At 41.8% G+C, this 23097-nt stretch overlaps 1 protein-coding gene across 2 annotated transcripts in view; it reads left to right on the forward strand.

Annotated features, from left to right (window-relative positions):
* The first annotated feature begins 1048 nt into the window (after positions 1–1048).
* Positions 1049–23097, forward strand: part of TBCA (tubulin folding cofactor A) — a 63925-nt gene continuing 41876 nt past the window's right edge. Inside the window, exon 1 of one of the 2 annotated variants that reach the window (XM_073344184.1) lies at positions 1049–1261. In XM_073344184.1, the coding sequence (XP_073200285.1) occupies positions 1209–1261 (53 nt within the window). In that variant the 5' untranslated portion in view covers positions 1049–1208. Of the gene's footprint in view, positions 1262–1374; positions 1571–23097 lie in introns of those variants that run through there. The other variant, XM_073344183.1, reaches the window with a different exon arrangement.

Below are 23097 nucleotides of genomic sequence, written 5' to 3' on the forward strand. Positions count from 1 at the left end.
AGGGGGTTGGACTAGATGACCTCCTGAGGTCCCTTCCAACCCTGATATTCTATGATAATAATAAATCTGAGGATGCAGAGTCCCTGACCCTGTAAGAACTATTACTGTTAGAACATATCACTATTTCCTCCCCTTCCAAATCAAGCACTGATTTCTGCGGTGAAAAAAAAAGCTGCCAATCGGGAAAAAGGTCAAATGTTAAGAGGGAAAAATTGAAGTTCTTCGTTGATAAAAGAATAATTAGCATGAATAGCTCATTACAATAATTTATCTGTATTAACCTTACTTCTCTTTAATCGCCTCTCAGCAGGCACCCCGATTTATTAAGCTGAAGTAGTTTGGACAGCACCTAAAACGCAGACTGGGAGCTACGCTGCATATACTCAGCCACACGCGGTGTAGACTTGTCCAGCCATAAGGTAGCGCAGCTAAACTTTTTGTTTCTTTCTCGGAGAATTGGTGAAGCTCACAGCGCCCGGCACTTTAAGGAGAAGGAGATTTGGACCCCGCCCCTATCCGTGTTGGGAAAGGCTGGAGCAAGGTTCTAAAAACTTGAACGTGGCTGGATCTTTGCTGCTGTCCAGCAGCTAGCGTCTGGTGCCACCGGGCTAGGAGCCGCAGCAGCCCAAACACTGTTTGGATTTCTTGCGATCAGTCTGAGCGTTCGCAGGCAGAGCGATTCTCAGCCAGGACAAGCGAGTTCCCGCCGGGAAGGGCGGCATTGCCTTGCGCCGGCTGGCAAAGGGGCCGCGGGGGACCAACACCCAGGCGCAGCAACGCTTTGTTCTGTTCCCCGCCCCGCCGCATGCTCCCAAAACGCAGCACGAGCACCTCTGGGACCCGCCGCCCACACGGCGGGCTCAGCCAGAGCAGCTCGGGGGAGGAGCAGGAGGGGCCAAGGGCAGACAAGCGGGTTAGAGCGGCAGTGAAGGGCGCGTGCCGCACGGCAGGGCAGCTCCATTGGAATGCGGCCGTTCCCCCTGTTCTCGCGTGAGCTAGTGGTGTAGTCCAGACCGGATAGCGGAAGGAAGCGTCTGCGCAGAAAGAGCAGAGCCCCGCGCGTGGCTGGGCTGCGCACGCGCACAGCCGGTCGCGTCACTCGGTGCGTGCTAGTGAAGTGCCAAGTTTTGCTACCGTCTTTTTCTCTCCCGCTGGCGGCTGATCCGTTGGTGTCTGGCCCCCGCGGCTCGCGCCCCTGACACCGGACCATGGCGGACCCGCGCCTCAGGCAGATCAAAATTAAGATGGGCGTGGTGAGGCGGTGAGTGCTCGGGTGCGGCCCCCCTGACTCCGCTCGGCGGCCGTTATGCCTGGTGCTGTGTAGCCGCTTTAAGGGCGGAACCCGAAAGAAGCAGGGTCTGGGCGGCAGCGGCCCGGGGGCTCGAGGCCTGGCTCTGCCGATGGGCTGCGTTGGGTGGGGAAGGGCCCTGGGCGTCTCCTGGTGCCTTCCCGTAGGCTGGGAGTTATCCTGCCTCGCGGGGGGATCGCGTCCTTCGGGTTCGCTCAGGGCTCTGGCGGCCACAGTCGGGAAGTGCCATAGAGACCAGCGTGGAGACGCGAGAGGGATGAGGTAACGTCTTCTGTTGGGCCAGCTGCAGGGGGGCTGTGTGTGTCTGGACAGCTCGTCTCTCTCACCGGCACTAACCGGTATTACCTCCCCCACCGTGTCTCTCTGATGTCTTGGGACCAGCCCTGTAGACTAACTAGTTACTTCTCACTTTACGAAAGCGTATTTGTAAGGTGCGTTTTGGAGACATGGGTCAAATACAGTTCTGGTCCGTCTGTAATGCAAGACTGAACAGTTTCTCACTCTATTGATGGGCTGCCATTATCCTACCAGAACCCCCACTGCGGCTGAGTAGAACTAAGCTAGGAAGTTCTGTAACAATTGGGCTTTATCATTGCAGCTAATAGCCACTAAGCCATTACCTTCTTGTGCACAACCGGATCAAAACGTAGTAAAAACCAGCATTCCTCATTTTCCTTGAGTTGTAAATCATGTGTTCTTGTTTTTTGTCTTTTGTTGCTCTTGTTGTTTAGAGGCCTGCTACAAAACTACTTCGTTAGGTAGCATAGAGATAAGTCTTACTATGTGATTATAGCATACTTCTCAGACACACACAATCTTGTCCCTTCTATTCAGGGGAATCATGCCAGAATTTTATTAGCAACAAAAGTGTTTAAAGATGTTTGTCACTAGCATGGTTCTGATTCCAGTATGGACACCCAAAACTAAAGTTCAATGTTACACTGGTACCTCCCAGTATAGTCTATATCTCTATACTAAGAATTGAGACCAGGTCTCCTGTTTGGCTTGGAATTGTTTAATATTTAATTAAGTTCAGCTTTAAAAGTTTTAGTGTGATTGAACTGATATTTTCTCCTTCAACTGCCTGATTGCTGCTCTTCCAATGCAGAATAAATGGCTTTCAAATACAGACCTGTTTGATGTTATCTGCAGGGCCAGTGGTGTTTGAATAGTTCAGGAATTTTTGATAGATACAGGCTCAGAAGGCTAGTTGGTACAGTCAGCAAAAATAGCTTTCAGAGTAGCAGCTGTGTTAGTCTGTATCTGCAAAAAGAAAGGGAGTACTTGTGGCACCTTAGAGACTAACAAAGCTTATGCTGTAATAAATTTGTTAGTCTCTAAGGTGCCACAAGTACTGCTTTTCTTTTTGCAAAAATAGCTTGTGTGTTTGAATATATTGTGTACCTTGTGCCAATTCAGTCACACCACTCCATTAAAAATAATGGCCCTGCTAGAGGCAGGGCCCAGATACATTCAGGTGGCCACAACTATTACTACTCCTTTCCCCCACTTCATACTCAAGGTAATACCCTGTGTAGGCCATGAAACCACTGAAAGCTACAATAACACATTTAGATGACCACAAATGTTGTTTTAACATACCAATTGTCAGTCTTTTCTTGCAACTTGTATGGGAAAGCTAATAGTATTGCTGCCTCAGACATAATTTCTTCTAAGAATAGAACACTGAGATAAAGAAACCTCTTAACAAGTGAAAAATTGAGTTTTTAAGTGTCTTAAAGTGTGGTGTATGGCATTGGTGTCCAACCTTTTCAGCCTGATGGCTAAGTATATTTTTAAAAACATAAGGGCAACAACTGGTACTCTGGGGCAGATTCTCTGCCTTTTTCTGTTCCCATTGCAGTGCCCAGGCTACTTACTTTCTTGTCTTTATTTTTTTTTTTTTAAACTACCCTTTGAGTTAGCCTGCTCTATATTCTCCTCAGTGGTTGAGGTAGTTCATTGCTTCCCCAAAACTAGGAACGGAGATGAGTCATTTACTGTATAGCAATATATTTGCTGCTATTTGCTATGTAGCAAAGGCCCTCTGATAATGGGTATCCCCACTACTGCGGGTCATGCGGCAACTTGAGTTTCTAGTTTTATGGGATAATGCTATTTTGTGTGGCACTGGAACCACTTTCCTTTCTAGCCTGATCTAATTTTGTTATCTATTAACGGAAGAAGTTTGCAGTGGGATTGGGGAGAAATTTCGAATCCTTCACGTCTTAGGATGCATTTGATAACAGGTCAAGCTGTTGTCAGCCACCTTCTCTTACTTGTAGGTCATACAAAAACTGGGATTTGGTAATCATAAATGGTTAGACATACTAGATTTGTGGCTACTTCCTAACAAGTAATGCTTCTGTTTAGCTAACCTAAAAGGTTGCTTAATCACTTTAAAGCCACCTCATTCTCAATAAATCCATGCTCAACCTACCTGTGGCAGAGTGAGTGAATTAGTTGATTAAAAAAACTTTCTTAAATATCTTATATCCATTTCAGATTGGTAATGGTTCTAAAAACTACTGTGAACAAAGTATGTTAAGGGCATGCGAAAATAGCACTGACATTTGCCCATAGTTTCTTTCAGATTAAATGAAAGTGACACCAGTAGATTAGAATGAGACTAAGACAATTCACATTGCAACTGTGTTAGTTTAACTTTAACAATCTTTTAACACTCTTGTTTAAATGTAGCTGACATACCATAATTACAAATCTACAGGCCTTGATTATAGAATTTTACATCATGAACCTATGGGGAAAGTGTATTGATTTTTTTGGTAAAGCAGCCCTTTTAGAAATCGCCTTTCCAAAACTGTGGAATCTTCCCAAGTTTGTGTGCTTTTTGCCTGTAGCACTAATATTTAAACTGTTTTTTTTTTTTTTTTTTCTGAGGCATCATCACTGTCTTGGCCAGCTTCTTGATTCAGTCCTGTTAATTCTTCCTTTATTTGTTTTAAATACACAATTATATTAACCTGGAAGTTACAATAATAATATTTTCTTTTAAAATACAAACAGAAAATCATTTAAAAATGCTTTACTTAAAAAAATATTTACTTAACTAGTTTAAACTAGTTCAGGATCCCCACATTCAGGATTCTGTATTTTCCCCTAGAAGACTTTGATGTAATATATGGAGCATTTCAGGGAATGCAGATTCTGCTCTCTCTTGATAGTAGTGATAAAGTCTATTACTGACTAACAAAAAAAAGTTAAACATTATGTTAAAGCTTCATGTGGTCAAGGTATGTTAGTTAAAACAAAAGCATTTTAAAGTAAGAAATAAAATATGAAGGGAAGGGAAATAAGACTATATGAACTGTCTGAGTAAATTCACATGTATAAAATGAGTATCTCTTAAATCAGCCTCAATATCCATGTCCAGACTGTAGAACAAAAACCTTACACCCATCAAGCTTAAATCATTTATACTTCTAATACCGGTGTCAAAGTCTCTCAGTTCCCCCCTCACATATAACCTTCAGTCATCCTCTAATTCACTCACTTATTACCAGAGGTACTAATATTTTTGCCTTTTACTCTTAGTATACAGACTAGAGGCTCAAGTCTTCCTCTTCTCCCCCTCCCCCAACTGAGTCAGTTTGAACATATGCCTGCTTTCTCTGTGATTCATTTTTATACTTTATCGATGTATAGGGTTTTTTAAGTTTCAGGGAACACCAAGGCACATTAAAAAAACAAAATGTTTTTTGTATAAAGCAAAAGCAGCCAGAAGGGACAGGGGCACTGTTCCCTCAAAGCTATGCGCATGTGCACACGCACACAGATCCTAAACCCCGCACACACGACGAAACCCTGCGTGCACAAAAATTTGCACAGAAGCACAACAGTTTGCACAGAAGAAATTTTTTGCACACATGGCCTGTCAGAAATTAGAGGGAACATTGGACAGGGGGTGTGCCTTTTATTTATTCACTTACTTTTTTCCTGGTTTATGATGTACAGTATAAAGAAGGCCTAAAAACTGTGTAGGGTTTTCTTAAGGATTGTGTTTTTTTTCTCTTTTTTACCTTTGAACTCAAGAATATCAGTTCTGGCCTTGTTGAAGGATTTGTTTTTTGAGGGGGGGCATTCAAATGTGTCTCAGAAAATTAAATAGCCGTAGCTTGTTGAATCTTTAACAAAAGTTTTTCTCCAAAATACTAGTTAAATTACATAAATGTTATTCGGATTGTACTCTCTGGACTGCAGAGATGTTAGCATTTCACTATTTTTTCCAGTCATAAATCAAGCTATGTAGTAACTGAATTTCTAATGTTAAAAAAAAAAAAGAGGCAGGGGGATAATCTTTTAAAAACAAACACATTTCAGCCCTCCTTTCTACATCATAAAGAAGTTTTTTTTTTAAGTACCCCTTTTGCAGGTCATCTTTAACTTCAAGCTAACTAAAGGCAATTTTCTCATGTCTCTCTTTTAAAATATGGGGCCACTGGGGTGCCTTAGTGCTTCACAGCGTCCTTGGTTTCCCCTGTAATTTGAAATTGAAGAGCTATGCATGACTACCTGCTCCCCATAGCTCACTTAATATTGCTAAAAGAAAAGGAGTACTTGTGGTACCTTAGAGACTAACCAATTTATTTGAACATAAGCTTTCGTGAGCTACAGCTCGCTTCGTCGGATGCATCTGATGAAGTGAGCTGTAGCTCACGAAAGCTTATGCTCAGATGAATTGGTTAGTCTCTAAGGTACCACAAGTACTCCTTTTCTTTTTGCGAATACAGACTAACACGGCTGTTACTCTGAAACCTGTTAATATTGCTAGTGCACTAGCTCCTAGAAAGAAACTCGAGCCTCATTGGGCTAGGCACTGTATAAAGAGAACAGAGATGGTCCTTGCCCTGAAGTGCTTATGATGTAAGTATATCTAAGCCTTGCACTTCATCAGATCTGATGGCCTCTATGGGGTCTCTGATTTCCCCACTCCCCCCCACCCCCCCGCCTTGCCGAATTTAGGAATATTTAGCAGACTTACTGTTTTTCCTTACCCAGTGTAGTCTGTGTATATTTTTATATACATCTGTAAGGCTACACTAACTGTCAAAAGCATGCATTGTTATTCCAAAAGATAAAGCTAATCTTTGTAAATGTCTTTATTTTTTTTATTAGCCTATGCTTTAGATTGTAAAACTTGAAATGCTGTCATAGTAGAGGGACTCCTCTTCATTTAGCTCTGAAACACAATCTACTATTTAAAGGTTGCATTTCTTTGACAATGCTCTAACATAAACATACAGGTGTGGGGGAGATGTAAACTTTAAAAAAAAAAAATTAAAAAAAAATCAAAAACAAAACACTTCACTGCACACACTTCTCCAGAGAATGGGAGAACAAACACATGGCAAATGTTACTCACATTGCTTAATACAGTATTGAAAGACACTACAGTGATGAGTGTGCGGTATAAGAAACTATATGTCAGGGATGATCTAAGTATACTTAAACCTGCCTCAGTGGTGGGGTGAGAGGACTAAATGATCTTTTAAGGTCTTTTCCTGCTCTACATTTGATTCTGTATGTGGGGCTGGTAGGTGTCTAATATTAAAATTGCCGAACACTTCACGTTTAGAAGACCATGTTTTTAGAAACCTATAACTTTGCCAATCTTTAAGTATTCGGGATGACACTTTCCATGCCAGGTATCTGCCTCTGGCCTAAATTTTAATATTTTGTTTTATTGAGAGCTTCAGCCAAAATGGTTTAACCATTTCCAAGAACGAAACTGGTGAAAAATATATTGTTTCCCCCGTGGGGGGTCGGGGGGGGGGAAATCTGGTGACCTTTACTTTGGAAAGCTCTAGCATTCCCATGTTTTCGAACAGGGACTGGAAAACTGTTGGCAGCATGGAGGAGGAAGCTGCCTGCTTTGAATGCAGAGGGAAGAAGAGCCAGACCTGTGGGAGTTGGGAGTAAATTGGGACAAGGAGCCTGGGATTTAGGGAAGAGACTAGGATTGGAGGCCTGTGGGGCAAGGGTGAGGGGAATGGGAACTGGGTTGGGATGGGTACAGTGAGGCTGGGAAAAAGAGTCGGGGATGGTGGTGGAAGAGATAGCAGGATTGGATGAGGAGCCTAGCGAGGAAGATTGGGATGGTGAGCCAGTGGAGATGGGGGGGAAGTGGGTAGGAGGGATGGTGACCGGAGGCCACGGTGCGGAGAGAGGCATATCAGATGAGGAGCCACAAGGGGCAGGGGAAACTGGGACTGGGATGAAGAGCCAGGGATGGGGAAGAGACAGAACTAGGACAAAGACAGGTTGGAGGGGATGGGAAGAAGATCATGCTTGGGGCGGGGAGCAGGCAGAAGACTGCCCTCTAAAATCTGGATCTCACTGTTCTTGTGCTGTCAGCAAATATCTGTGAAATTCACTGGCAAAGTGTGTGTTTCCTCTCTAGGGCTGGTCCACACAGAGGCTGGCAACCTACTACTGCTATCAGTTAGTTCAAGTGGCAGAGATCTTTATAGTGGATCCAAGGGTTCCGGCCTTGCTGCTGATCCATTTTGGGTGTCAGTATGCTATATGATGTCTTTTTTTTTTTTTTTCAGTTTGCTTTTTTAAAAAGTTTAGGAAATTAAGTACAAGAAAACTGTTAAAAGAACATTATTAAGGTTGCAGAGTTAAGCGTTCATAAGTTATTAAATGCCAGTATTAAGGTTGACTGTGCAAATTTGCCCCCCTTGTGCCAATGCATTATTATAGTTTTTGATTATATGATCACATACAGTCTTTTCCACAAGCCCTCTGCTTTGTTCAGCGCACAGGATGGGATGCTCTGGGATGAATCAGGATTGTGTTGTGGGAGGAGGCTGTTGTTTGTGGGACCCTCACTTCATTTGTTGCTGAAGGTGGAAAGTGGTGAATGAGGCAGAATGCAAAGGATTGTGTAGTTGCTTACTAAGCAAGCACCATCCGTTCTGTGCACTGAATGAGGCAGTTCTTTGGGGAAAAATAGTATGTAACTATAAAAACTGTGTTATATTGCATGTGTAATAAGGGGGATGAATTAAGGTTGCTGTTTTCTCCAAGTTACTTCCACTGTTCATTGTATACCCAGTGTACTCGGTGAAAGTCCTGTTGATCCAGTATATCCAAAACAGCTTCAGTAATTTTATCATCTGTGTGATCTCCTCCCCCCCCCATGCTAAATTCTATTCTTACATTGGTAGGGGACAATCCAGGCTATGTGACTTAGTTTTCAAGCAACCACATTCTGTTTCATGTGTATTCAAAATGTGCTGGCAATCAAAACATTTGTTTTTTGAGATGGTAACTTGTACCTTGGTTTCAATGTCTTTTTAAATAATTGCATATCCTTTCAATGGTCCATCTGTTCAGCATCAAAACTGAGGAAATCCTTGAAAAAAATCTGCTGCAAGCTGGATGGGATCACTCAGCACGGCCAGAGGAGTGTTTCCATCATTGTTCTATTTCTGGAGACAACATTCTTCATTTGGCAGCTTCCATCCTTTCAGCTTCCAACAAGAATTTTAGTTATAAGCTAGGGACGCATCAATTAGAAATAACGGAGAAGGAAAAGGACCTTGGAGTATTGGATGATCATAGGATGACTATGAGCCGCCAATGTGATATGGCTGTGAAAAAAGCTAATGTGGTCTTGGGATGCATCAGGAGAGGTATTTCCAGTAGGGATAAGGAGGTTTTAGTACCATTATACAAGGCACTGGTGAGACCTCACCTGGAATACTGTGTGCAGTTCTGGTCTCCCATGTTTAAGAAGGATGAATTCAAACTGGAACAGGTACAGAGAAGGGCTACTAGGATGATCCGAGGAATGGAAAACTTGTCTTATGAAAGGAGACTCAGGGAGCTTGGCTTGTTTAGCCTAACTAAAAGAAGGTTGAGGGGAGATATGATTGCTCTCTATAAATATATCAGAGGTATAAATACCGGAGAGGGAGAGGAATTATTTAAACTCAGTACCAATATGGACACAAGAACAAATGGATATAAACTGGCCACTAAGAAATTTAGATTAGAAATTAGACGAAGGTTTCTAACCATCAGAGGAGTGAAGTTTTGGAATAGCCTTCCAAGGGAAGAGGTGGGGGCAAAAGATCTATCTGGCTTTAAGATTAAACTGAATAAGTTTATGGAGGAGATGGTATGATGGGATAACATGGTTTTGGTAATTAAATATTCATGGTAAATAGGCCCAGTGGCCTGTGATGGGTTATTAGATGGGGTAAGATCTGAGTTACCCAGGAAAGAATTTTCTGTAGTATCTGGCTGATGAATCTTGCCCATATGCTCAGGGTTTAGCTGATCGCCATATTTGGGGTCGGGAAGGAATTTTCCTCTAGGGCAGATTGGAAGGCCCTGGAGGTTTTTCGCCTTCCTCTGTAGCATGGGGCATGGGTCACTTGCTGGAGGATTCTCTGCTCCTTGAAGTCTTTAAACTACGATTTGAGGACTTCAATAGCACAGATATAGGTGTGAGGTTTTTTTTGTAGGAGTGGTGGGTGAAATTCTGTGGCCTGCGTTGTGCAGGAGGTCAGACTAGATGATCATAATGGTCCCTTCTGACCTAAATATCTATGAATCTATGAATCCTTCTTTCCAGAATACCCTCCATCTCCAACATCAGAAGATGCAGGATAAAGAGAAACATTTCAGATGCAGACCAATTCCAATATCCATTGCTTTACTCATCTTCTAGGCAAAAGATAAACTAGATCTTGTCTGCATTTTGCTTTCTTTCTTTTAGTCCATTTCCTTGCATCATGGGGTAGAATTATCATTGAATGCTAAGAGGCTGCTCAATTTGGCTGCCTGATCCAGTTCCACTCCAGGAGGCCAGCCAACCTCCCTTCACCATTCCTTTTTGGGGATTCCTCTCAAAAGATGCTACTTGTTGTAGACGTTCCCAGAAGTTGGGAATGGGTGACAGGAGATGGATCACTTGATTATTACTTGTTCTGTTCATTCCCCCTGAAGCACTGTGGCATTGGCCACTGTCAGGAAAACAGGATACTGGGCTAGATGGACCATTGGTCTGATCCAGTGTGGCTGTTCTTATGTTTATGTGGCTTCAGAAATCCCTGGCATGAAGAGAGGTGGATCTTTTGCTAAGGGCACTGCACAGTGTGGGTGTCAAGGAATCTTCATGTGCCCATAGTCAGACAACTGACTGATTTAAGCACACATGGCAAGCCTTAGGGGAAATCATGAAGATGTGCTTTTTTCAGTGTGTGGGAGTGCAGATAAACTGGAAAAAATCTACTGTGATACCTGTCCAGAAAAATCCTTTATTGGTTCTATCCTGAGCTCTACACAAGCCAAGGTTTTTCTTTAAAAGGAAAAATTTGTGGACTTTATGCTGAGCCAATGTCTGTCTGAAAATGAACTTGGGAAAACCAGTGATGATCTTGTTAGTACTGGTGAAGATAAGGAGTTACTGTCTCCTGAATATCTTTTTATACATTTTTTAGTCTCTATCTAACCAGGATGTAACTGGTGGCTCTCTAATGAAATGATGTGAAATTTCTACTTGGATATTGATATGATTTCAATACTAAGTGATTTTTTTATTTTTATGCACTGCTAGATTAGAATATTTAATATACTTTAATTCTTAAATTAGAAAATTCAAAATACTTGAATGATCATGCTGACAGTTTTTGAGTACAAGCGTCATTCTGGATCTGAATTTTTCTGTACTTCATTCAAGTTACAAATTGATTATCTGTCAGGCCTACAAATCAGTTAATTGCTTTAGGTTCCTAAACCATTGTTTTCTTTACTCCAGGAAATTTGACTTTCTTCTGAGCAGAAAGATTCTTCTGTATACCACAACATCTTTTATGCTGGTATTTAGGTTAGCTTGTATAAATATTTTAGGATTATAATTACGCTATATCTTGTGAAGACTACATTTTTTACTGTTTTATATCCTTTATTTATTATGAACCTTTGGGAAATCAAAAATAAAATAGGAATGTGCACTGGCGTGTGTATCAAGTTCAGATTAATTTTCTGGAATTTCACTTCAAACAAGTCTGTTTTTTCAGATCTGATTGTTAATTTTAGTAATATCTATGTTACAAGATGGTAATGTGAGTGGATATATTAAAATATTTGCTCTTTTCACCAGCCAACTAAATTGATTTGTGTGTCTCTGTTGTGGGATTTGAGATCAGTAATTTCTAAGAATTCTGTTATCTTTTTTTATTAGATTATTTGTAGTCTGTTTTGTTCTAGGTCAGGGGTGGCCAACCTGAGCCTGAGAAGGAGCCAGAATTTACCAATGTACATTGCCAAAGAGCCACAGTAATACAGCAGCAGCCCCCATCTGCTCCCCAGCGTCTCCCACCTGCCAGCAGCCCCCACCAATCAGCACCTACTCTGTCCTCCCCACTGCAATCAACTGTTTCACAGATGCAGGAGGCTATGGTGGGAAGAGGGGAGGAGCAAGGCAGGCTCAGGGGAAGGGGTGGAGTGGATGCAGGGCTTGGGGCAGAGCAGGGGGGTTGAGCAGTGAGCACCCCCCAGCAATCAGAAAGTTAACATCTATAGCTCCAGTCCCAAATCAGTGTCTAGGTAAGGAGCTGCATATTAACCTCTGAAGAGCCAGATGCGGTTCGGAAGCCACAGGTTGGCAACCCCTGTTCTAGGTCTTTTTCAAATGTGAGCTGTGTAAACGTGTATCTCATAATGGGCTGACTGAATGTTGGTGAACTTCAAGTGTGTGTGTGTGTGTGTGTATATAATATAAAAAAAGAAACCTTTCACAATTTGAAAGACTAATTTTTAATTTGGTGTATTGCTACTTTTTTACCTAATTGTACTGTTTCATAATGGAAAATATAAAAAGGAGGGGATGGGCATTGGAAGTCTTATTTGGTAATTAGGGACTTTGGAATGTAACTTCTTTCATATGTACAAACAAGGAGCTATATATTTTGGAGGGGAATGTTTGGGTTATTTTTTAAATATAGATGTCAAAAGGAATCTAAATTATTGGAACAGTAGTTGAAGAACAAAGGGGATAAATGAAGATACAGTTGAAGAAAATAGCTATATGTACTTGCTGTAAATTAGCTTAACGTTACATCTTGACTCTTTTATGGAATGACTATATAGGAAAACATGAATTCTATATAAATACAAAGCAGTTCACTGAAGAACATGGGAAAGAGGCATGTGCATAATGAATGTAAGTGGAAAACTAGATGTAAGATAGTTCAAGTACTGTAATACTGCAGGGGTCAGATTCTTTTTAAAGGGTTTTATTTGGAAAAAGAAATTCTTGTCTTTGAAATAATTTGGGAGAAACTAGTAAAACTTCACATTTTTTAAGATGGAAACTTGAGTGATATGAGAATAAACTAGCTTTAGTAACATGCTACATGTTGCTGGAATATTTTCATACTTAGTGTTCATCAACTAACACAGAACAGAATTTTCAATTAATAAGTTTTTTTAAAAAAGGCAAATAATAAAGATGAAACTCCAGTGATTAGTTGTATCTTAGTTGTTTACTTGGTGACTCTCAATGGCAGCTGACATTTTTTCCAGATACTTTACTAGACTGTAAGACCTGCTGGAATGTAGAATGAGAGACCGTGCTGAGACCTGGGTGCCAGTCACCTGAGTGTCCTCACTGCAGAGTTGAGGTAGCTACATTGCAGTTAAATACCTGCAGCTGGCCTACGCCACTTGACTCCAACTCACGGGGCTCAGGCTAAGGGGCTGTTTAATTGTAGTGTAGACTTTCGGGCTCAGGCTGGAGTGTGGGCTCTGGGACCCTGCAAGGGCTACACTGCAATTAAACAGACTATTAGCCAAAGTCCCACAAACCCAAATCAGCTGGCGTGGGTCAGCTGTGGGTATCTAATTGCAGTGTAGACATACTCTTAAAGGTGGTCTCTCTAGGTCAGAATTAAGGTACTTGTGAATTGGGGAAGCTTGCACAGCTGTTGTCCTTGAATAAATGGAGATCTTTACTTGCCAGTGTAGTCTCAGTTTTAATGCCCAATAAAACTGTCTTGTTTTCTCACAGTGTGGCAACTGACACATATTAATGTTCGAAAACTGCCCTGCAAAACAAGGGTCCACATGTTTTTTATTTTTAATTGCTCTGCAATTAAAAATGACTTGCATACAACTTGCCCATACCCAGAACACTATTACTTTGTTTTTCAGAAATGATATTTTTAAAAGACTACACTGAAGTGTAGACAGAACCAAGGGACTCTTTCTCGCCTTACTCCTGAGGGCATTCTGCACCAAAAAATTAAATTTTTGCACAATATTTTAAAATTCTGCAAAATTCAGCAAATTTTATTTGACAAATGTGGAGGCTCTAGCATGGCATTGGGGAGTACACTGCGTAGCTTCCCTCCCTCTCCCCGAGACATGGACTCAGTGGTGAGGCTGCATCCAACCTAGACACAGCGCAAGGACCAGGCCTGCCCCAGAAATATCCCAGAGCCCTGCCCCTCCATGCCAGGTGCACCAGGTGTGGGCAGGCAGGATCCAAATGTGGGGGAGATCCAGGTGTGGGTTTAGAGGGTTCTGTGTGGGGCAGTCTAGGTACAGGCGGCTCAGTGGGGGATCTTGGTGTGGGGGGATCTGGATGCACAAGGACTTGTAGAGGGATTCTGGGTGCAACGGTAATGGGACTCTGCAGGGGGGTCTAGGTGATAGTGGTTGGGGCTCAGTGGGAAGCGGGGGGTTGGGTTTGGGGGCTCAGAGGGAAGTCCAGATGTTGTGGGAGTGGGGCTCAGTTGGGTGGGGATTCAGGTGCAGCTGGATGGGGCTTGATGAGGTGAGGATCTAGGTGCGGCTGGCTTGTCGGGGTGGTGCAGGGGGAGTGGGGCTCTTTGGGAGGGTTCCAAATGGGGGGAGGTGAGGCTCAGCGGGAGGGTCTGAGTATGAGGGCGTCTGGATGCACAGGGGTTGAGTGGATGGGGGAGCAGCTCCCTCTACATAGATCCTTCCACTTGTCGCTGAGGAGCAATGGGTGCAGGAAGGAGAGTGTGCATAGCTTCCTGCAGTTGGGGGAGAAATCTGGGGGGTGGGTCTGACCTAGCCCCAGATGCTGTGCAGGGGAAGATGAAGTCCTGTCCTCCCCAGTCCAGCCGAGACTAGCAGCTGAGCCCGGCCCAAGATAGGAGCCACCAGCCGGGTCTGCCCCAGTGATTTATCTCTTTGCCTCACAGTGATTTACCTTTCTTCCAGCTGCCCTGAGCACCCAAAACATGGGGAGGTTCGTGTAACTGCTGTTGTAGCTTCCATTTGCTTCCCCATCAGAAAGTGATTTTTCTGCAGGGAAGCAAAGAAGTCTTGGAAGTTTTGGAATAGCCTTCCAAGGGAAGAGGTGGGGGCAAAAGATCTATCTGGCTTTAAGATTAAACTCGATAAGTTTATGGAGGAGATGGTATGATGGGATAACATGGTTTTGGTAATTAAATATTCATGGTAAATAAGCCCAATGGCCTGTGATGGGATATTAGATGGGGTGGGATCTGAGTTACCCAGGAAAGAATTTTCTGTAGTATCTGGCTGATGAATCTTGCCCATATGCTCAGGGTTTAGCTGATCGCCATATTTGGGGTCGGGAAGGAATTTTCCTCCAGGGCAGATTGGAAGGTTTTTCGCCTTCCTCTGTAGCATGGGGCATGGGTCACTTGCTGGAGGATTCTCTGCTCCTTGAAGTCTTTAAACTACGATTTGAGGACTTCAATAGCACAGATATAGGTGTGAGGTTTTTTTTGTAGGAGTGGTGGGTGAAATTCTGTGGCCTGCGTTGTGCAGGAGGTCAGACTAGATGATCATAATGGTCCCTTCTGACCTAAATATCTATGTATCTATGAATCTGTGAAAGTCTGCAGGGGACATAAATTCTGCGCATATGCAGTGGTGCAGAATTCCCCCAGGAGTATCACCTATAAGGGAGCAGAATAAAGATTTGAAAATGATCATAGATAATTTTAAGCACACTATCTGCACAATGTTTGCAAGTGACTTAGATATACAGGATGTAAGTGTTCAACTGTAAATTAGTTGAGGTTAGACTGTCACTGATTTATATTTTTTTATATTTATAAAGAAATGTAGTGATAGCCCATATGTTCTTTAATGTTCCTCTTAGGGTGGAGGTGAGATGTTTCTTTAAACTTTTGTTAGTCTTACTGCAACCCATTTTTGTGACTGAAATTAATAATACCTAAATGGAATTAAAAATGGAATTTCCACCAATTTTAGTATTAAATCCATATATTGTATAATATATCAAAGAACTAATAACACTAAAAATGATCTTGTAATAAAATTCTTACAGTTTAAAATGGAGTGTAACAATCAGTCTCTCTTGTTCTTTGAAAGACTTCTGTTGAAAATCTGGCCTCTTCAGACACCGTAATAATGTGCATGGTCTATGTTCAATCTCTGATGGCGTTAAGATGTTCTCAAAGCGTATGAAGTTTGGTTTGGTGACAGGTCATGGGCTTCTCGTTCTCCATGTAACCTGTATCACGTCTACCAGTCACTTTGTTGCTTCTGTCCTTAGAGTGTCTAATCACTGTTCCAAAGAGATCAGCTTTAGAGAAGACAGTATTATGCTTTCTACATTATGGTGTTTGTGTTTTAAAATACTACCTAAACAGTGAACTCTGGCATATTCAGCATATGTGCAGAAAACACAACTCTATCTCCATAATTCCGACATGAGTTCATTGATCTCCTTTCTGTTCTTAATTTCATCAGCATCTACGCACACTCTGAGAAGAAGTTAATATATGTCCAGTAGTGGACTCAGGTGCATTTCACTGAGCACAGATATGTTTCGCTGTTGTTTTTTAAATCAATAATTCAAGTTAAGGAAGGGCACTTACATTTTCCAGCTCTCAAAGTCAAAAGGTAAGCCAGAAACATGGAGACTGGGAGAAGGGTCGGAACCTGGGGGGAGCATGGGCTGTTATAGCAGGGATAGAGGAGAGACAAGACAGAACTGGGTGGGGGAATCAGATCAGTATCTTAGATGTCTGTATACTAACAGGAGAAGTATGGGGAATAAGCAGGAAGAACTCGGAATGCTTGTAAATAAACACAACTATGACATAGTTGGTATCACGGAGACTTGATGGGATAATATGCATGACTGGAATATTGGTATAGAAGGATACAGCTTGCTCAGGAAGGATAGGCAGGGAAAAAAGGGAGGAGGTGTTGCCTTACATATTAAAAATGTATACACTTGGACTGAGGTTGAGATAGAAATAAGAGACAAGACTTGTTGAAAGTCTCTGAGTAAGGAGAAAAGAGGTAAAAAAAACAAGGGTGATGTCATGGTAGGGATCTACTATAGACCACCAAACCAGGAAGAAGAGGTAGATGAGGCTTTTTTTTAGATAACTAACAAAATCATCCAAAGCACAGGACTTGGTGGTGACAGGGGACTTCAATTACTCAGACATCTGTTGGGAAAATAACACAGCAGGGCACAGATTATCCAACAAGTTCTTGGAATGTATTGGAGACAATTTTTTATTTCAGAAGGTGGAGAAAGCTACTGGGGAGGAGGCTGTTCTAGATTTGATTTTGACAAATAGGAACTGGTTGAGAATTTGAAAGTGGAAGGCAACTTGAGTGAAAGTGATCATGAAATGGTAGAGTTCATGATTCTAAGGGATGGGAGGAGGGAGAACAGCACAATAAAGACAATGGATTTCAAGAAGGCAGACTTTAGCAAACTCAGGGAGTTGGTAGGTAAAATTCCGTGGGAAGCAAGTCTGCGGAAAAACAAATGAAGACAGTTGGCAGTTTTTCAGAGAGACATTATTAAGGGCACAAGAACAAACTATCCCACTGCGTAGCAAAGATAGGAAGTGTGGCAAGAGACCACCCTGGCTTAACCAGGAGACCTTCAGTGATCTAAAACTCAGAGTCCTGCGAAAAGTGGAAACTCGGTTAAATTACAAAGGATAATATAAACAAATAACACAAATATGTAGGGACAAAATTAGAAAAGCCAAGGAACAAAACAAGATCAAACTAGCTAGGGACATAAAAGGAAACAAGAAAACATTCTACAAATACATTAGAAGTAAGAGGAAGACAAAGGACAGAGTAGGCCAGGTAATAAGGGGAAAGACAATAACAGAAAATGTGGAAATGGCAGAGGTGCTTAATGACTTCTTTGTTTTGGTTTTCACCGAGAAGGTTGGTGGCGATTGAACGTCCAACATAGTGAATGTCAGTGAAAATGAGGTAGAATCAGAGTCTAAAATAGGGAAAGAATTACTTAGACAAGTTAGATATCTTAAAATCACCAGGGTCGGATGAAATGCATCCTAGATTACTCAAGGAGCTGACTGAGGAGATATCTGAGCCATTAGCAATTATCTTTGAAAAGTCATGAAAGGCGAGAGGCATTCCAGAAGACTGGAAAAGAGACAAATATAGTGCCCATCTATAAAAAGGGAAAATAAGGACAACTCGAGGAATTACAGACCAGTCAGATTAACTTCTGTACCAGGAAAGATAATGATTAATTATCAGCAAATTATTGTTGCTATAATTATTATTAGCAAATAATTAAGCAATCAGTTTGCAAACACCTAGAAGATAATAGGGTGATAACAGTCAGCGTGGATTTGTCAAGAAGAAATCCTATCAAACCAACCTGATAGCTTTCTTTGACAGGGTGACAAGCCTTGTGGATGGGGGGGAAGCAGTAGATGGGGTATATCTTGACTTTAGTAAAGCTTTTGATATTGTCTCACATGACCTTCTCATAAACAAACTAAGGAAATACAGCCTAGATGGATACAACCCAACTAAAAGGTGGGTGCATAACTACTCTCTGGGAACGATTTTCCAACCAGTTATCAGTGGTTCACAGTCATGCTGGAAGGGCATAACGAGTGAGGTCCCACAGGGTTCGGTTCTGGGTCCAGTTCTGTTTAATTTCTTCAGCAATGATTTAGATAATGGCATAGAGAGTACACTTACAAAGTTTGCGGATGATACCAAGCTGGGAAGGGTTGCAAGTGCTTTGGAGGATAGGATTAAAATTCAAAATCATCTGGACAAACTGGAGAAGTGGTCTGAAGTAAATAGGATGAAATTCAATAAGAACAAATGCAAAGTACTCCAGTTAGGAAGGAACAACCAGTTGCACATACAAAATGGGAAGTGACCGCTTAGGAGGGAGTACTGCGGAAAGGGATCTGGGGGTCATAGTGGATCACAAGCTAAATATGAGTCAACACTGTTGCAAAAAAAAAGCAAACGTAATTCAGGGATATATTAGCAGGAGTATTGTAAGCAAGACACGAAAAGTAATTCTTCTGCTCTACTCTGAGTTGAGTAGGCCTCAACTGGAGTTTTGTGTCCAGTTCTGGACCCATTTCAGGAAAGATGTGGACAAATTGGAGAAAGTCCAGAGAAGAGCGACAAAATTTATTACAGGTCTAGAAAACATGACCTATGAGGGAAGATTGAAAAATTGGGTCTCCTGGTTAAACACCTGTCAGGGATGGTCTAGGTAATACTTAGTCTTGTCTTGAGTGCGGGGGACTGGACTAAATGACCTCTCAAGGTTCCTTCCAGTTCTATGATTCTGTGAAATATATGTACAAGAGAAATAATTCTGACTTTAACCTATACTTTTTTTTCCTGTTTTTAATAATGGTTACTATATAGATATTTCTACTTTTGTAGTAACTAAAATAGGGATGGAACTTGGAAAAATTGATTAAATGCAAATAAATGTGAATGATACACAATTAATTAATGAATCACTGACCATTATTTTTGAGAACTGTGGGAAATTGGGAATGGTAAATGTGCTATTGATTCCATCCCCACCCCTCAAAATAGTGTGGTGGTGGGGTGGGGGAAGTAAACCTGGCAATTACTGCATATTGTCTTATGCCGATACCAAGAACTAATATTAACTTTGTAAACATATAGAGAATGACAGAACTATGAACAACACATACTAGAGGATTATAAAGAACAAATCATGCCAGACAAGTCTGATAATTTTTGTCGATAGAATTTCAGAATTACTGGACAAATGGAATTCAATAGACATAAAATACCTGAATTTGATAAAGAATTTAAATAGCATCTCAATCTTATTTGAAAATCTGGTTGAAAAATCCCTTAAACAATAAGCATTGGGTTGGGAGGCATTGTACACTGGGTGCTGCAGAGACTGGTGTTGTACATTCTCATTTAAAATCTTGAACAACCTATTCAGTTTTTAAATTTGGAGATTTTGTAAATGCTTGTGAGACCAAAGAAATAATACAAAGACATCTCAAAGTCTGGAAGTTTTGGGCACATAAACATGGGTGAGATGGAAATATGCAAGTGGCGAAAATAATTTGCAACACAAAGTATTCAGTGCCGGAGAGATGCTTGGAAAGCAGGAATACTGAAAGAGATCCTGGAGATTTGTAGCTAATAAAATGTTTGTGGAATATGGCAATATAGATAAGGAATGAAATTTTTGGGCAGCATTGTGTCATGACCCAGAGAGGGGACAGCCTTTTTCTGTACATCAGTGAAATTGTTTCTAGAATTCTGTTTGGTTTTGATAACCTCAGTACCTGAAAAAGTTGTTACACTTGAGTGGAATTGAGAAAAGAATAACACATTAAGGAGCCAGAAGATTTGGCTTATTAAGCAAATACTAAAGAAGGAAAGCCAAAATTTTCAAATTTTGCCTGAAGTTAGGCACCTAAATAAGCATGACCTGCTTTTCAAAGATGCTGAGCACCCATAGCTCCCAATAAATACTATTGAAATTACTTAGATTGTAAGCTCATTGGCGCAGGAGCCATCTTTGTTCTGTGTTTTTTACAGCACCTAGCGCAGTGGGGTTCTGGTCCACAACTAGAGCACCTAGGCACTACAGAAATACAAATAAGTGTAACAGACACCATTGGTTTCCTATACAAGTTTTGCTACTCTCAGTTGAAACTATACAGTGGAACAGGCTTGCTGTTATCTCTAATGAAGCAGGACTTTCCTAGATCATTCTGCTCAGATCCAGAGGAATTTCTTCCTGTGCGAAAGCCATTCAGTTTTTTGTAGTTGCTGAACTTGGCTCAACCTTCAATAGGAACAGAGGATTTTGAAAGGCAGACTTCTCTCAGCAAATGTTTGAGGACTCAAACTTCTTCCTAGAATTAATTTGGAAAATTTCTCCTCTAGGATTAGATCCCTTGGAGGAAGAAATGGAGTTCTTCTGACATTTTTCCCAAATAACCATTTTGCAATGGTCTTTTGAGATCTTACCAGTAATAATTTTCAGTGTGGAAATAACTATCTAATTATACTTGTTCACTGATCGGCACGATTTACCTTTAGCTAATCATCGCACTAAAGCTTACTTTGATTTGCCATCTTTAGAGAATATTGTAATTTCAGATGTCTCACCAAAATTTGCAGGAAATGGCCCAACTTGATTATCATGCACATTGTGTAAAGAGTTGTCACTTTGGATGGGCTATCACCAGCAGGAGAGTGAATTTGTGTGGGGGGGTGGAGGGTGAGAAAACCTGGATTTGTGCTGGAAATGGCCCAACCTGATGATCACTTTAGATAAGCTATTACCAGCAGGACAGTGGGGTGGGAGGAGGTATTGTTTCATATTCTCTGTGTATATATAAAGTCTGCTGCAGTTTCCACGGTATGCATCCGATGAAGTGAGCTGTAGCTCACGAAAGCTCGTGCTCAAATAAATTGGTTAGTCTCTAAGGTGCCGCAAGTACTCCTTTTCTTTTTGCGAATACAGACTAACACGGCTGTTACTCTGAAACCAAAATAATGGTGGCATTAACAGCAGACTTGCCCTTAAAAGGGAACGCTAAACTTGCAGCCCTTTCTGTACCACAGTATGCGTGAACCAAATTAAAAACTGCAGGCCAGATAGCATTTGGACATTGAGACTTCAAAACCCATGAATTGAATATAAAGAATAAAAACTTCTTGATATTTTTTCCCCCCTAGAAGCTTCACTGCTTAGGTTCTGTTGTAGGCCTATTGGCCAAAAACAGCATAGAAAAGGGTTGTGGGGGTTTTGTTCTCTTCTCTCCCCTCCCCTCCCCCCCAAGTCACTCCAGCAACCTGAAGATGGTTCAGGAATGTCAGATTGCGGTGGTCAAAACACATTTGTACATAAGACTCTTGTTCTTGGACTCGTGCACTATTTCACAAGATCATGTAATTATTCAAAGGAAGGATCCTCCAGCTATTAAGCTACTCCCTTCCTTTTTACTCCACTTTCAAAACCAACAATCAGATTATTGGCCCCTATTAAATCTGCTGCCCACTGCCACTGAATTCTGTTCTCTTTTCATAGCTTACAGACACTCTACCAGAATAGCATAAGATCAGAAAAGAATCTTCAGTGAAAGACTTCTTCTGGACTTTTTAAGGAGGTACTTCCACAGTATTTTGCTCATTGGGCTGGTGAGATTTTGGCTTGATCAGGAGAGTATCCTCAACAGTCTTCCTGAAATAGTATTTTACAGCTTCCGTTAAGAATAGCAAAAAGAAAATGTAGGCAGCCTTAATGTTAGACAGGCATTTCATATATGCCTGAGGAGGTGAGTGAGTTTTGGGACTTGTTCGCTATATTTGGATCCTGTGTGATGAATAGCAACTTACTATTCCTCATTACTTAAGTGGTTTGGGAGGATTTCTGAATGGTCTCTTTGTTAATGCTGGAATTGCTTGAAATTGGTTCATCCCCATCTACTGCTTGTGTGGAAAGTGGCTAAGTAACGTTAAATTAAAAGAAGTTTAAGACAGCTTTTTGATCTTTCAGACTTTCTTCAAAGCCTAAAACAGACTTTGTGACCTCTCTTGAAGCAGCTAATGACTTCTGCAGATCCACATTCATGGATAATCATTTTGTTTCCCTCCTGTTTTCTTTGCCTTTTTGAAAATCAGGTGTGTCCAAACTATTACCAAAACATTAGCACTGTACCCTTTCTTTATTCTTTTTGTTGTAACTTCTCTTGCCAGTTTGGATTCCCCTTCAGATGTTTCTGCTTCTTGAACTTGTCATGAATATTCTGCATTCTTAAGTTTGACTGTACTGCTTGGAGAGATAATGTAGCTCTTTTGTCTGGCAAGTATCCTTTTCTAAAGCAGTGGTTCTCAACCTATTAATCATTGTGGGCTGCAGGTTGAAAACCACAGGAACCCCTCATACCACCACTATGCCTGGTGCCCCCAGCCCAGAGACCCCCTCCACAGAGTGGGGCCAGGAGTAGAGTCTTGACCTGACCCCTGCTGCCAACCCTGACCGACCCCTGTTTTGTGGGGCTGGGTGGTAGCCCCAGCCCGAACCCTGCCACCAACTCCGACCCCCGCTGTGCAGGGCCGTGCTGGAGCCCCGACCCCAGACCCTGTTGTGTTGGGGCCAGGCGGTGGCAGCCCCCACCCTGAAGCCAGACCCTGTTGTGCAGGGCCGACTTGACCCCACTGCCAACCCTGACTCCGACCCCGGACCTTGCTGTATGTGTGGGGGCCGTGTGGCAGCTGTGTGCTAATTGGGCTGCATGTGACCCATGGGTTGAGAACCACTGCTCTAAAGAGTGACACATTGTAAACTTGGTGTCTCTGTCGTGACCTGCTTTTCTGACATCCCAAGCGTTTGGACTTACTCAGGCCTGGTCTACACTATAGAGTTAGGTCGATGTAGCGGCAGTGCTACAGTGTAGCTCCCACCAATAGAAGTTGCCCTCTACATAGACTTAATAACTCCACCTTTGTGA

Source organism: Lepidochelys kempii, chromosome 5 (genome assembly GCF_965140265.1).
Source record: "Lepidochelys kempii isolate rLepKem1 chromosome 5, rLepKem1.hap2, whole genome shotgun sequence".
In the NCBI taxonomy this organism is placed as follows: Eukaryota; Metazoa; Chordata; order Testudines; family Cheloniidae; genus Lepidochelys; species Lepidochelys kempii.